At 40.3% G+C, this 15,518-nt stretch overlaps 1 protein-coding gene across 5 annotated transcripts in view; it reads right to left on the bottom strand.

Annotated features, from left to right (window-relative positions):
* Positions 1-15,518, bottom strand: part of tanc1b (tetratricopeptide repeat, ankyrin repeat and coiled-coil containing 1b) — a 115,456-nt gene that overhangs the window by 24,178 nt on the left and 75,760 nt on the right. For all 5 annotated transcript variants that reach the window (XM_061723600.1, XM_061723598.1, XM_061723599.1 and 2 more), the window contains 4 exons: positions 12,232-12,570; positions 3,670-3,792; positions 1,689-1,970; positions 716-861 (listed from right to left, as the gene is read on the bottom strand). In XM_061723600.1, coding sequence (XP_061579584.1) covers positions 716-861; positions 1,689-1,970; positions 3,670-3,792; positions 12,232-12,570 — 890 coding nt within the window. The remainder of the gene's footprint in view (positions 1-715; positions 862-1,688; positions 1,971-3,669; positions 3,793-12,231; positions 12,571-15,518) is intronic.

A 15,518-nucleotide genomic window follows, 5' to 3' on the forward strand; every position in this document is an offset into this window, starting at 1 on the left:
GACACAGCTGCTCGCTCGGTCGGTAATAAAGCTACCGTTAACCACAATACATGAGAGTAACCATGACAACCAAACTCAAACTGTACATAAATACGGCATAAAATTTCCAAAGAAAACAAATCCTTATCAGCCAGGTGCTTTTTGTGTCAGTTAGACTCCACTTTAGCATTCCTGACACTAGTTTAGTCTTGCAGACACACTTTCTACTGCTGTTAAACTTTTACCGTTAAAGTCCGAAGCGCCGGATGTTTACAAGGTCTCGTCAAGACGCCTTCAAAATAAAAGCACTAAATATCGGTCTCCTTAATATATAACAAATAAAATAAAAGCCTGGCTTTAAATAACGTTAATGAGAAAACAAACACATTTATGGAAATACTCATATTAAAAGGTAATTTACAATTTCCATTATTTCATTTTTTCGAAATGTTTTATTATTTATTATTATTATCATCATTATTCATTATTATTGTTATTATTATTACTACTATAGAGAAAATACCACCGTTTATTAATGCCGATCTTGTCATTTTATTTCGTTTTTATCAGCTACACCTTTAGATTGGGCCGTGAAAATATTGTCAGACATTAAACCGGGCCGCGGTACAGAAAAGGTTGAGGACCACTGGTTTAAAGTATTTTCACTTTTTAAAAGGTTTCTGCCTCAAACAAACAAGTTTGGGTTTCTCTGTGATGCTGTGATTTTCCCGTCTACCTTGGAGGCCAGACGTTTGACCGCCTCCTCCCGGTGTCTCTGCATCTCGGGGGTCCCTGGGCAGCTGCTGGTCCTCAGTGTGTTGTTGGCACTGGATGGGGGCGTGGGCTGCGGCGGCTGGCTGAGAGGAAGTTCTGCACTTTGTCCTGCAATGCCCAGAAGACACAGTTTGCACGATTTAATGTCCTTGAGCCATAATTATTATTTTTTTTTCCCAACAATATTTTTATAAATTTTGATCCAAAGAAATAAAAATAGGCAAACAAACAGAACAAAAAACAAAACACCAGCTCAGATCCTTATAAATAATACCCAGTATTATTGCAGTAAAAATGTACAGTATGACCAGTCCAGGAAACCCCTGCAACATGATATTAGAGACATCAGGCTCTACATAGTTCAAGTAGGGCTCCCAAACTTTATAGAATTGGCCTGTTTTTGAATGTAATATACATGTAAGGTTCCCTAATGGCACTAGATCAAACACCACTCTTTGCCAGCCTTTAGAAGTTGTTACTTTTTCATTGATCCACTGCAATAAAATATTCTTCCTCGCTGCATAAGTAAGAATACAATACAGCCTCCTATTATGTTTTTATGTTAAGTGTTGTCTTGGGAGGCCCAATACGAGAGATACAGGGTCCATCTCCAGTTTTAAATCTAATATCTTTCTATTTCAGATAGCACATTAGATCAATACATTTGCAGTTTACAACATGACCAAAAACAATGAGTTAGGGTATCAATTTCTATCTTGCATTTAAGGCACATGGGTGAAAGAGTAGGATTTTAAGTGATGTCTACGGTCTAACTGTATTGCTTGGGCGCGATTGCAAATTGATTTAGCATGTCTCCATACATCCTTCCATTCTTCATCATCAACTATGATGTTTAGCTCCTTCTCCCATGTGCCTTTAAGCTCATAATTATTTGTTAAGAAATTGGCTGTTTAATGTAAAGACATTGAAGTTACCTTTAGGGGAGGCACTTGGACTGTTGGAGGCTATTTGACGCATGCGTCCTCCGTGGCAGCTCAGCGCCACCAGTCGGGAGATAATGGCCGTCTTCCCGTAGCCCACGCTGCCCACCACTACGGCCCCGTGTTTCCCCGGGGACTCGCTGCTCTTCAGGACGTCTTCAAGCTTCTGAAAAAGCCAATCTCGGCCAATGAACACCGAGTCCATGGTGATGCTGGGAACCTCGAACAACAAGGGCTTGAGCATGATGTCCACTGGTTTGTAGGGAGCAAAACGTGCTAAGAAAGAGTGGAAGAGAAATCAAAACCAATTTAAATTATCTGTCATGCTAAGACTAAGACTATGCAGCTTTGGGAACACTATTTGTTTTTGGAATGAATTTGTTCCATCAGTGGTTCATTTTTTCCTGCCATGTCATCGATCTTTTAGCAATAAACTCTTTTAACACTGGTAACTTTACCCTGAAGCAGAATTCTTGCTCAGTCTTACAGTAGTTCATCCCAAAATACACTCATCTTTCACCCCTGCAAACATTGATCTCCAGTTGTATATCAGATTTGAGGGAATGTCTCAATTATTTGTTTTACTTGCAGAAAAAAATGAACATGGACTCGAAGGGCACTGCCAACATTGACAAAACCTTTTAGCGCTCCGATACTTACGACACCCATAAATATTATCACTGCAACCATCAACAACACTGCTGGAAGAAAGGCAGATGGAATAACTCAACTGTCACCAAGCGATTTTAAAAGCACAACTGATGAAAACGAACCTTGGATTTAAGAAAAAATAAAAACTGACCCTTTGAAAAGAAAGCTTGGGCTACAAAGAATTTATTTGCAAAGAAATCTAAAATGAAAAACCAATGTACAAGTAGAGATGTGTAGATCTGGATATCTTTTCTTAAGTTTAAAATGTATTTACACGAGCCAAATCTTACATTTCTATCTTTCTTTGAAAGAAAGGAAATCTCCATCCTTCAAAAAAAATCCAATTTATTTTCTCTGCACAGAGTTAAAAAACAATCATAAATGGTCTCCATGAGATTTCTATCCAACATTTCTGCTTTTCTTCAGAGTATTTTTCTGCTATAACAGTAAATTATATAATAATTCAGAACACGGGCAGAACCTAAATTGGGTACATCATGTACAGATCCACAAAAGGTTTGGAAACAGCAAATGTTTCATTGTGAGTAGGTGCATGTGAGTGCATGTGTTCAAATCCCCTTTGCTTTACAGTCCCTCCTCCAAAAATACACATTTTTCTCCTGTATGTCAGACAAGACAAACTCCCAATTTATTCACGACAGGACAGATGAACAGCATGGCAGTACAGCACAAAGTGTTCCTCAGTATAAATCTGTTCATAAAAACGTAACCACTGCCTCAAACTTATTCCTGAGGAGTTGTTTTAAAAGAGAACGAAATAGACTAAAGATTAATGAATTTATTCTTGCCCTCAATCCAAGACAAAGTTTGCTGAACAAAGACATTTTTGCTTTATTCATATGTAAAGCTGAATAACAACATGCCTTCAGTGCAGCAGTGAAATCACTGCAAATTGAAAACACCTGAACATCTCTGGTTTATGCTTCTGCACGGAAGTACTTCAGATTTAAAACTAAACTTCTGCCGGGTCTTTCTTTGTTCTTTCATTTGAGAATACTTTTTACATCCACATCGGATCAATATAGCTATAATTTTTACTCTTTGCTTCATGCATAAAATTACTACTAGAACTAATTAAAACATAGTTAAGTATTAAGTATAATGTGCCCGTATACATGCGTACAGAGTGCTCTTTATACTGGTCTGTAATTCCTGTAATGCTGTGTTTTCAGTTGTAATTACTTTAAATGAATTAGCTCTTCCCAATTTAATCCCTGCAGAAAGTAACGTCTAAGTTGTTGCTTGGTGTTATGAACGGTGGCGTCTCCAGCGCATCTACAGCAGCGTGTCGTAGCAGAGTCACCTTTAGAGTCCTGAGGCGGCCGTCCTCCTGTATTATGCCAAGGCAGGCGGATGGACGTCCGCAGGGGGGTGTTTCGCTGTTCATCTAGAAAGCTCAGGTCTTCTAGCTTTGTGGAACTGGTTGCTGTGAACAACACAGAAGAGAAATTAAAGTCAAGAAGGCAGTTTGGTGCGTCTGGAGTGCATTTGTTATAAACAATTACAAAGATAAGACAGAAACAGACACCAGTTTAACATTTTGTGGCACTTGTGCCACGTCAGAGAAGGTGAGTGAGGGAGAAGCGAGCCAATGTGCGCTGACATTTGTAGTTTGCTAGAGGGAGTATGTGAGAGTAGCAGTACTCTGCAGCAAAAAAAACAAACATGGCAGTATCCCGAAGTCGAAAAACATGCGCTTCGTTTCTCTTAAACTTCATCTGACAGCTGTGAAATACAGTATATAGGTAGTAGATCAAGGTGAAATTCATTTGCAGAGCACAAAGTTGACAAAGAGACAATAAACTACACTATATAATATATATTACCATATTGTATTTCTTAAAAATGGACCCCAAAGATAATCTATACAGTGATAATACTGTAGCACTGGCTCCAAGACTGTTCCTTGAGGAGCCCCATAAATTCACTGTCGAAACATGAGTTTAATATGTGCAACGCAAGAACACATCACGTGAGGCGGTGGCACAGAGACTTACCTGGGCGTCTCTGCCTCACCTCAAAAATTGAAAAGAAGAAGAGGTGGAAGAGTTTACCAGTCAACATGACTTTCAGAAAACCAAGGAGAGAGATGAAGGACATTTTAAAGCGAAAGGGATGATACTTGTGGGAAGAAAACAACAAGAGTTGGTGGATTTAGTTGCAGCTGCAGAGAGGATACATGTACACCTGGAAGACTGAGATGAAGACGAATCTGATCGCGAGCGGCGCAGCGTCATGAGTGAAGTTGACATTCCAGATGTGTTCACGTATTTGGTGACTGTTTGTCCATGTCCATGATCAGCTGACAAGCTAAAAACATTGATGATGGTTACTGCGTGTATGTGGTCAGATTCTGCTCCATCACCGTCTCCCAGGTCTTCGAAATCTACCAACTCGTTTCTTTTTCTTTCCACAAGGATATAATCCCATTCAATGGAAAATATCCTCTAAAGCTGTTCTTGATTTTCTAAACGTGATGTTGATCAGAAAACACGTCTTCAACTCTCCATTATCTGACGAGAGACAGAAAGGCCTAAGTCGGCTAACCCCCCGCACCGTCCCCTCACGCGATGTTTTGCAGTTCTTGGGTTGACCGTATTGGCACCATCACCAACAGTTGACAGCTACATTTAATAAGCCAAATACAAGTTGACATAGAATTCATCTTTTATCATCTTAGAAAACAAAAATGCTTTGTTGTATGTTCAATTCTATCCAGATTTAATTAGAGTTTAGTCTCATTTGCTATAAGGAGGAGTAGAAGTCTCACAGCAGGATCTGTTGATAGATCTGTTCGGTCTCTACAAAGAAGACGCCTCCATCTGAAACTAAACTCTTCAAATGAACTACTTGATTAGCAATTGATTGCACAGCAATTCAGATTATAGTTTGAAGTACAAGACATGAGCCGCTAACATATTAAAGATGTGCATTTGCACAAGTTCTCTCATCCAATGGCAGTTATTTAACATCATCATGATGCATGCTCTTTTGGCTTTGTTGAGAGGAACATCAAAGCCTTTGTTTTGTTCTTTATCAACCTCAGCTGGAAACGACTGTCACAAACACCGCACCGCTCCCTCTGTTCTCTCACTCCCTCACTTGGTCACCAACTCTCTCTCTGGAATGTGCCACTAATTAAAACCTGTCTGCTGGAACTGCAACGGGAATAAAAGAAGGCCTCAGTGTTTACAGCAGTAGACGCTGCTTTTCTGGATAACTAAATCGGACAGTCATATTCAAGAAAATCAAGTTAAAAAGCAACAATGGCAAACAGATGTATAAGGTCAGTCGGTGAAAGAATAAAAAAATAAAGAAAAGAGCTGAACAAATCTGCCTTTAAAGCTCTAACTACTTACATCCAGCGGCAAAATCATGAAGGCAAGTGGGAATTCTGAGAGCCCTCCCCGTCCCCCCAGCACTGGAAATACTTGGGCGGGCAGGGAGACCCTCCGCTAAATCTCTAGGAAGTGCTCCCAGTGGATCAGCTCACAGAAGGTGGAAGCAATTCCTCCATCCCAGCGTTCCCATGCAGGCACAGTGGCAGCCGAGGGCTTCGCTGCCCTCGCTCTAGTGTTTACTCAGTCCCGGCACCCGGAGAAATAAGCACTTGCTAAATGAATGTGATGCCTTCCAAAAGAGCATCACCCTCCCTGCACTTGTAACACATGCGTACATCACTCCTGTCCACGTGCTGTATGCATTTGCAGGCGCACACGCGCGTGATATATGGTAAGGAAAGCGGCAGACGATGAAAATTGAGAGAATTAGAGGTAATACAAATGGACCAAGAGATGCAGTCCGTGGGGGCTAATTACAGTTCATAATCAACTGTTACTGCATGATTTGTCAACAGACTGGGCTGGTGCTGAGTCCAGTTGGGGGGGTTTAGGTTTGGGGTACAATATAAAATATCACATGTGTACTATGGAAAATGTAGGCACAAGAGAAAGAAATTCAACCCCCTATTAAAAAGTCACCAAAGATGTACATTTTTCTCTCTCTTTAAATCCCTTCTAAGATTTCATGCATGAAACGAAACTCCTTAACACGCACACCTCCATAGGCGTCTACTACAATGCAGCTAGCATGTTAACTATCACTTTTTGATATGAAGTCATGTCACTTCTCAACAGCTCTTTCAACAACCAGAATTCCCAGCAGATTCCCTCCTATTGTAATCAAATCCTCCTCTGCAGCTCTGTCCCTCACCGTTTGAATTCCTTCCAATTCTTGCACATCTTGGCTCATTGATAAAACATACATGCGATACCTTGGAGTCTGTGCTCGCAGTGACTTTGAAGCCACGCACCAGTCTGTATTCTGATGAAAATGTGAGTCGTTTTTTTCCTCAGGCGCGTCTAGCCCTTTGAAAGCCTGTGTTCGGTCTCTCATGGCAGAGCAGAGGACGGCACTGAGCTCCTCTGCTCTTAGCACTGCACACCTCCACTTCTCCAGCTTGACTTCCCTTTCCTCTTTGCCAGCACATCCACTACAAAGAGGAGAGGAGAGTCAAACACTCCTCTCTTAGAACTTCATGCCTTTTGAAGTAGAGAGTTATAGTTAAACCATAGAGCGGTACTTTTGTGTAATAGAAAAAGGCAGTTTCAGAGTTGGCTTTCATGTCTAATTCAGCTGATTCTCTCTAAAGGGCAAGGCAGACTATTTGTTCACTTTAACACAGATGGAGGTATAAATTCCCACTGTGATAAGTCCGGAGGCAATGAGCTAATTAATACTGTGATAATTATCACAACCTGGCATCAGTGTTACAATATTTCTTACTCAAAAGATAACACGGTATATGCAAGACTTATTTAAACACATTACTTCACATGCGTTTCAACAGAAAGAGAAGCAGACCTCTGTATGTGCTGTTCAGCAGAGAGAAGTAGAGGACAAAACTGGATTTTCTCCACTCAAACTATCCAAATTAGTAGTGGCATGATAATTTAAGAAAAGCATATAAGAGAAATGAAAGTACAAGGAGGGTGGCTTAGGAAAAGTGAGCGTCAGAGCTACTATACACGATGAAATAATAAAGATATAAAGTACATTAGGAAGAAAGCATCCAGGGATGAACTTCCAGTAAATGCAAGTGACTGAGCAGAAACCCAATGAGGAAGAGCAGAAACCGCCATAGAAGCAGTAGGCCGTGCGTGCACCGCGTGAACCACCAGCAGACTGAAGGAGTGGCTGATTCTGAGAAGTCATACCTGGTGCTAGGAAAGGCTGGTCTGGAAGACAACAGCGAGACACTAATCAAATTAGCACAAGAGCAGAGCAGCGGATGCAAAAATGCCTTCCATAACTTAAAACTGAAGAAAGTAAATCTTCAGGATCCTGTCCCAGTGCTGCCCTAACCCTAAACATGCAGCACATGTGAATGATGGCTGGGAGCGGTACACATGTCGGTAATAGAGGCTGCTCGTGAGAGTCAACACAATGCAAGGAAAGTCCGCAGGCTCACTGGTGCTGGCAGATTGACAAGGAAAAGAAATATGATCACAACAGTTTATCAGCCTTGTGTGTGGTTTAGTAACATCCACCATGAAAGCATTCCAGTCAAAACAAGAAGGATTTTGTTTTGAAACACTCTTTTTGGCATTCGTGAAGTTGTATAAACATGCCCAAAAAACTAAATATCGATGTGAAATAACAAATGGCTGCAATCTAGAAAATTAAAAGAATATTTCCAAGTGAGAAGTTTTACGACAGATTGAAGATATTGCATGAACACACTGTGGACTGGGCTGCTGTCAGTGAAAGTGAACTAAAACTACCCCCAAGACAAGACATTTAACGAGGCCTAATCTGTAACTGGAGAGCCACAGAACGAGGTTTCAAACTCAAACTGATGTCTGAAACAAGTTTTTCTCTTTGGTTCCTGCTGCGAGACAGAAGCATCAAACAACTCTCTGAAAGTGGGCATTTTAGGAGATGCTTTTGTGACCTTTTCAGAGTGCAGAAGGACATGAATTTCCATGACTCCCTGGAGACATCACACACACTGACAAAAAAGCAGTCTTTAACCTTTAAACCTTTTAAACTAATCTAACTAAAATTAATGATACAAGCCGGCAAATGCAAAGCAAATGTTACTTTGGGTGTTTTTTGTCCAAAGTAGGGACACAGTAAAGAGCTGGACAACACTAGACACAAATCAAACTCCTTAGTGTTGTTTAAATACTGCACTAACACCAATTTGAAAGATATTACATTTCTAATCAGTCTGACTTTGAGAACATCTTTAAACCAAAGCTTTCCCTGACAAAGGTGGAGATTACATCTTTACACTCCAATGCAGACGATAGAGCCAAATGTAGCAGGCCATTGTCCCAAAAGTTTAGTACAGAAATGCGACTATGACGGTTTAAATCTAAAGGAAATAAGATTTTAAGCTTGGACATTAAAGTTCACACATATTCAAGAGTTTATACTAATAAATAAGGCTTTTAACTCTGTCAAATAAAGCCGCATGAGAAATTCAAGTTTGTCCACGTGTAGAAAAGATTTATATACATTGTGAATACTTATACCAAGACATTCAAATATGGTCAAATGCAGCATGCTTGCCACTACATGACGTTCAACTGAATCTTAACAAATAAATAAATGCTCACAATATTGCATTATTAGTTTAGCAATTCTATTTTAGAGAAAGACTTTCCATTTTTATGCCTATTGCAATCTCACAAAATGACGCCTTGAAGAAATCAGCATCATGTGCCTCCTTTCCAAGTTACCATATTTTCCCAATAATCTGGTATCCAATTTAGGATATCTTTTTGGATACGTAAAAGCTCTGACTGATGGTCAAGGAGACTGATTGCTAATAAAATAAATATTATTTAATCTTGACACACAGTGAAACTGGTGCTATACAAACAAAACTAAGATCATTCCTAAGGAGCAATTCCATCTTCTTGCAGAAACTGTTTGCCATTTGACAGTCGTCTCTGCAGGCTTTTAGTAGCAGCCTGTGGAGAAAGGACTAAATTATGTCCTCACAGGAGCTTAAACGTATTCATCGAGGTTCTGACTCAGCACGGAGAAGCAATTCACATGCTTCATGTTCTTCATGTAACTGTCACCAAAGATGGAAGCGAAATTAGTGCAGTTTTAAGTTAAATGGATGACAAATGGTTTTTAAGTCATTGAGCGTGCCACTTTCACAATCTTAAAAGTTGGTTTACAATATACAGAAGGGACTGTTTTCTGTTAAGAATGGCAAATGACAATGGTCCTTTCTATCTCAAATAATAAATAGCTTCATAAAGTGCTCCTATGGGACATGTGTTTTCAGCCCAGTCTGCTCCAACAGGTGGTTCGCGACAACTTTATGCCATTTGCCACAAGCTGCGTGGACTCCATTAAATGCTGTTCCCAGAGAGGCCCAGGGTCAGCCCACTTACATACCACATCTACGTGTACTCAGACGCTGCAAATGAGTGTTTTCACGTCTCAGCCGTGTGTCATGGTCTCAGAACTAAAGTTGCTTTAAATAATTTAAATAAATATTCCCTCTGAAGTTCTCTGTTGATACTTTAAAGCAAGTGAAACTCAGATATCGTTTCATGCCAGACCTCAAAGCCATAATTTGTGCTAAGATCATAAAAGGTAAACTTATATCAGATCAGTCTTGCATACAAACATCAAACTGCACATGGAGTGGATGAACTAAAGAGGAAAACATTTTCTTTTCAGTTTTCTTCATTGAAATTCTTCTTATTATCCTTCTCCATCTATCATTTTACTAACATAACATGTCCTTGAGCATTAATTGTAAAGAAATATTATCCCTCTCGCACAATGACACCTATAGAAATTGGTCTGAGCCATAAAGAAAGTTGTCTCCCCGCGTCCCTGTCCTCTCCCAGGGTTTTGTCACAAAGCATAAAATCTGAGGTGTGAATTGTGAAGGTCCCCAGAGGGCAACGCTGCATAACTATGACATCAGCCCATAAACTCAGAGCACAAACGGAAACAAGCATACAGACACATAACCCGAGTTTTATGAGCCAGTCTGCACTTTTCAGGTCACCACAAACAAAAAAAAAAAAAATGAATAAGACAGACATGCTTTTACCAAAGAGTAAGAGTAAACAGAGGATGGATTTATTTTACTTCACTGTTTAGACTATTTGTCTTGGCTACTGGTGTGACCAGTAAACGTGACCTACGCAGCCCGTCCTTGCTGTTATTTAACCTCATTAATGGAGCTGCCTGTTTATACAGTGGAAAGTCACCTACAACTCAGCGGAAACACTGAATAAACTGTTTAAACTGTTTCTTTCTTCCTGTGTGTGAAACCTTAACCTCTTTACGGTCAGAAAAAAAAAAGAAAGTTCATTAACCTTTATACACTACTCAACTTCAAAAAGGTCATGCCTTTTATATTTACATTGTTATTCCAGGCATCTGTTAAACCTAACAGTAAGCATGTGTAGGTAACCCTCGTGTGCAGTAAAATCATCAGCATGTGGCCACATATAAAGCTGTGTACTACACTGCTGGAAATTTGTTGGCCAATTACACACCATCCAAACAGCGGAACTGACTTTCTAAACCCTGGGTGTAAAACACGGATAATGTAATAGCTCCACAACACAGGTTCAACTGCAAGGTCGAGGTCAAAAGCAGCAGCAGCCAATACAGAGGAGTAGGAGGAGAATGAGGGAGACCTGCGAAGACAAACGGGCGAGAAAAGACTTGAAGGAAAAGGAGGTAGCGAGGAATATCAACAACTGTGACAGCTGTGTGGATACGGCGAACTGAAGCACAACCGGGAGGTTCAAGGGCAGGAATGCAGAACAGATCAGCCGGTTAGTGGCTTGGGCTCCAGTCTGACACGGCGGGCAGCGCTGGGGCACAACACACGACAGCTGCCTAATCCTTAACTTCGGCTGTGAAAACCATAACCTGTGCTTACGTCTTCCATATCTACTCATGCTTTCACCCTCCTGTCTCCATCATTTGCTTGGATTCAAATGGCAAGTCACTTGCATGCTGCCTGGCACACAAAATTCACATTCACAAAAAAGCAAACATTCACAAAGAAACCAACAGGAGAACATATCTTCTTGTCAGAGGTGTCAAAAGTATTCACATTCATTACTCAGGTAGAAGTATAGATAGTAGAGTTTAAAAATACTCCTGTAGAAGTTGAAGTATCAACTCAAGTTTTTTACTCAAGTAAAAGTATAAAAGTACTGGTTTCAAAACTACTTAAAGTATAAAAGTAAAAGTAATGTAAGGGGGAAAAAAGCCATTAAGGACAAAAGCCATTGAAAATGAATGCATCTTAGTATAATGCAAATATATTAAAGAACCATATATGTGTACTTGAGCATTAACATGTGTTTCAGAGAGCAGAGGATATGATGACTAGTTGCTGATAAGTATTGTAATGGTGCAAAAAGTCAAACTTCAGAGGCATGTTATCATTTATCCTAACCTTTATTAGAATGTACATCCAAGTTTAGTTGCAGGAATCTGAGGGAACGGATGTAAAACAAAACTGGACAAGAACATCTGAAACAACCACAACCAAATTCACTCTATCGGATGGAGCAATTTAACTGGATAGTTTTTTTTAAAGGCCAAAATGAAATAGAGTAACGAGGCTGTTTTTAAAATGTAAGGAGTAAAAAGTACAGATAATTGCGTGAAAATGTAAGGAGTAAAAAGTACAGATAATTGCGTGAAAATGTAAGGAGTAAAAGTAAAAAGTCGTTTGAAAAATAATTACTCCAGTGAAGTATAGATAACCAAAATTTGTACTTAAGTAACGTAACGAAGTATTTGTACTTCGTTACTTGACACCTCTTCTTCTTGTATGAACAAAAACGCTGAGCACTTTTACCTGCGACAGAGTTGGGCCTCGGCATCATGAGGGACGATGACGACGTCTGTGGCGGGTAAGGCGTGGGGCTCTCAGGCGACGGGCTCGCAGGCTCTGCCGGCCCCGGTGCTCCCGCTGACGGGTTGGACTGAGGCTGCTGGTGGTCGGTCCTGGACGGGGTGTCAGCTGGGGTTGCTGCGGCGCTGCCCGAGTAATCTTCCTCCACCACAGGAGAGCACGTGTCGGCCCGCACACTCTGTGCCAGGCCATGTCTGCCGTTGCTTCTCAGGCTGCCATCTTTACTCCACTCAAGGCTGGAGCCGCTGCGGTCATCGTTCTCTGAAGAACTGGTGATGGTGGCTAAAAGGAGAGGAAGGAATTGAGAATGAGTTTAACAAAAATGAATGGGTAATATTAAGGAAAGAAGCGAGATGCATTAGAGCGCTACTGGTTGCGTGAAATGAATGTTTATCCATCAGAATCTGAGATAGTGAACTGTAATGGGAATAACTCCCTACTTTACCTCCTTGTTCTTATTGACACTGTTCAGAAACTCATTTTTGCATTTACAATGACAGCCTAATGAAAACTGCCAAGCAATTACAGGTAGATTTGTACTTCCCAGAATTAATCCAGACTCTTCTAATGTGTAGATGAAGTAAAAAGAAGCCAACGTTTCTCCTAAACTGGGAAAAGAAAATCATTAAAAAGTAGAAATAGTTGTTTTGTTTATATGACCAAAAAAAAAGAAAAAGAAATCCTATAATCCTTCCAGGGGCAGACGTAACCGCAACACAATCCTAAAAACTGCACAGAGAGCTAAAACCACACACTGACGTTAGCTGGATACAGAAACATAACTTCTGTCTGAGAACTGGAAGTGAGTGAGCAGCTGACGGTGTCTGCATCGCTCACAGCTTAGTTTGGACTTCATAATGCCGCAGTGTATCGTGTCATCATTAATATAACATGTAACAAACACATAGTGAATTTTGGAACTCCTGTACTATTTATTTCAACAAATAAAAAGTATTTCAAACCAGCAGCAACATGAAAACCTACTCTGACTGATGTCTTAAAAACAAATGCTTAAAGGGAGGTTATAAGTAGAAATTAATCAATGTTATTGGCATGAATCAGTCAAAAATCGGCTGATTAGACCCAACTTCTGTGAATGCATCCTATGCACATAATAGGAAGCTTATTTTGGGTCTGGGAAATAAAAATCCCAGTACACAGTAATGAGTAATCCATGTTTTGGAATCCTGATTTTGATGTTGAAGTTTTCCATCTACCAGCTCCTCTGGATTCGTGATGCAGAAGCAGCGTCTAAACAGAGCGGTCCAGGCCTCCCTCTCCCTCACCACGTATTCCAGCTCCTATGGGACGTTACAGAAGTGTCCTCCGGCCGCCTGAGAGATGTGATCTCTCCAGTGTATCCCTGGTCCACCTTCTCCCGGTTTTAGTTTAGTTTTTTTTTAGTTTAGTTTATTGGTCCTTTCAATTCCCAGTACAGGTGTAATTCGTCGGTGTTATACAAAAAAAAAATAAAAAAAATATATATATATATATATATATATATATATATATATATATATATATATATATATATATATATATATATACACACACACACATACATACATACATACATACATACATACATACATACATATATACATACACACACACACATACATACAGTACACACACACACACGCATATATAAATACATACATACACATGTCCAAAGGTACATGCCTATGTGTATTATCCCTTTGTTTTATATTTATTAAATCATTTTGTATTTATAGGGGCTTTTGAATTGTAAAGACGTGCTACACATTTTCATTTCTGTATTTAAGTTGTTCCAGAGATTAACTCCTGTCACTGACATGCATCGTTGTTTAACGTTGGTTCTTGCCTTTGTTTTCCTTAAGGTTTTAAGTGTTCAAACCCCCTGCCCAGTGAGGTGTCCAGGAGGCATCCTAACCAGATGTCCATACCGCCTCAATTGGCTCCTCTTGAACCATCATCTTATCAAGTAGAGGCGTTTACGTGCTTAAACTATCCCAAAAGGTATGCTGTCTGGGGCACTAGCCCTTGGGTAGGATTGTCCAAGGCAAATTGGCCTGGGGAGACAGCCCTGAGCAAGGACAATTAGACTGACTCAAATAGATTATTAAAAAGCAAAGAGGTCAATATCCCATGTCTGGACTAGGTACGTGTCTGCACTCAGAAACCAGGCTTGTCGACAAGGGTTAGGTCAGACAAGAGGTCTGATGAGGTCAGCCCCAACCCACCACACAGGTTCACCATCCTGAGGGTTCAACACCTGCTAGAGGAGCCATATGATCAGGTGCAGTGGGTTTGGGCGGAGCAAATTATACCTGTAAGGTAAAAACTAACAACAGTGTTTAGAACGACAAACTTAACCTAAAATAAGCTAGTAGAGCACACAGCATTATATATATTTAACTGGATGATCATATTGCTGTATTCTGCCTTTTAGTTTTTAGAGGCAAAAACTGGAGATGGTGGAAACTGGAATTAGCAAGTCAGTCTTTTTTAGCCAAGGTGAGTGAGTGAGTGAGTGAGTGAGTGAGTGAGTGAGTGAGTGAGTGAGTGAGTGAGTGAGTGAGTGAGTGAGTGAGTGAGTGAGTGAGTGAGTGAGTGAGTGAGTGAGTGAGTGAGTGAGTGAAAAGTGTTGAAAGAGTTAAGGAGAAATTTCAGACAACAGAGAAAATGTATCAAAGCCAGAAATCTGACTTGAGCGTCTCGTTCCTGCATCACTTCATCAAGGATTAAATGCTGTAGACAGGTAGTTCTAAATATTACCCGTCTCAGCAAAATAGTGCAGTATGACGTTCTAAACGTATAATTCCCCAGAATACAAATAGTTGTGGCTTCATCTCCCTATGTGCTACTGTAGCAGAGAAGAGGACGACCTGCTCGGTCGAAGCCTCATCGTTCAAGATTGATAAGTGTGTTACAGTGTCGTGTTTGAGGATGCTCTGAAAAGATGGGGTCTGTGATTTTTTTTTTTTTTTTTACTTGATTTCATTTTAGAGGTCTTCTCCTGGGGCTTCATGTATGTGTTCACACTAAAAGATGGCATTCACAGAAATCTAATTAAGTATTTAAGCAGTGAAAATGTTAGATGTATGAATCTGTGCACACATTTCCTTGATACATCCCAAACGTCATGGACTTGAGCGCAGCGGCACGTGCTTCATAGAGCGCCTCATATCCCATAAAAACCTATGCAAATAAGTAGAAATACTGGCACGCTTTCACCTTTTGTTCAA

The sequence above is a fragment of the Cololabis saira genome, chromosome 6, assembly GCF_033807715.1.
Source record: "Cololabis saira isolate AMF1-May2022 chromosome 6, fColSai1.1, whole genome shotgun sequence".
In the NCBI taxonomy this organism is placed as follows: domain Eukaryota; kingdom Metazoa; phylum Chordata; class Actinopteri; order Beloniformes; family Belonidae; genus Cololabis; species Cololabis saira.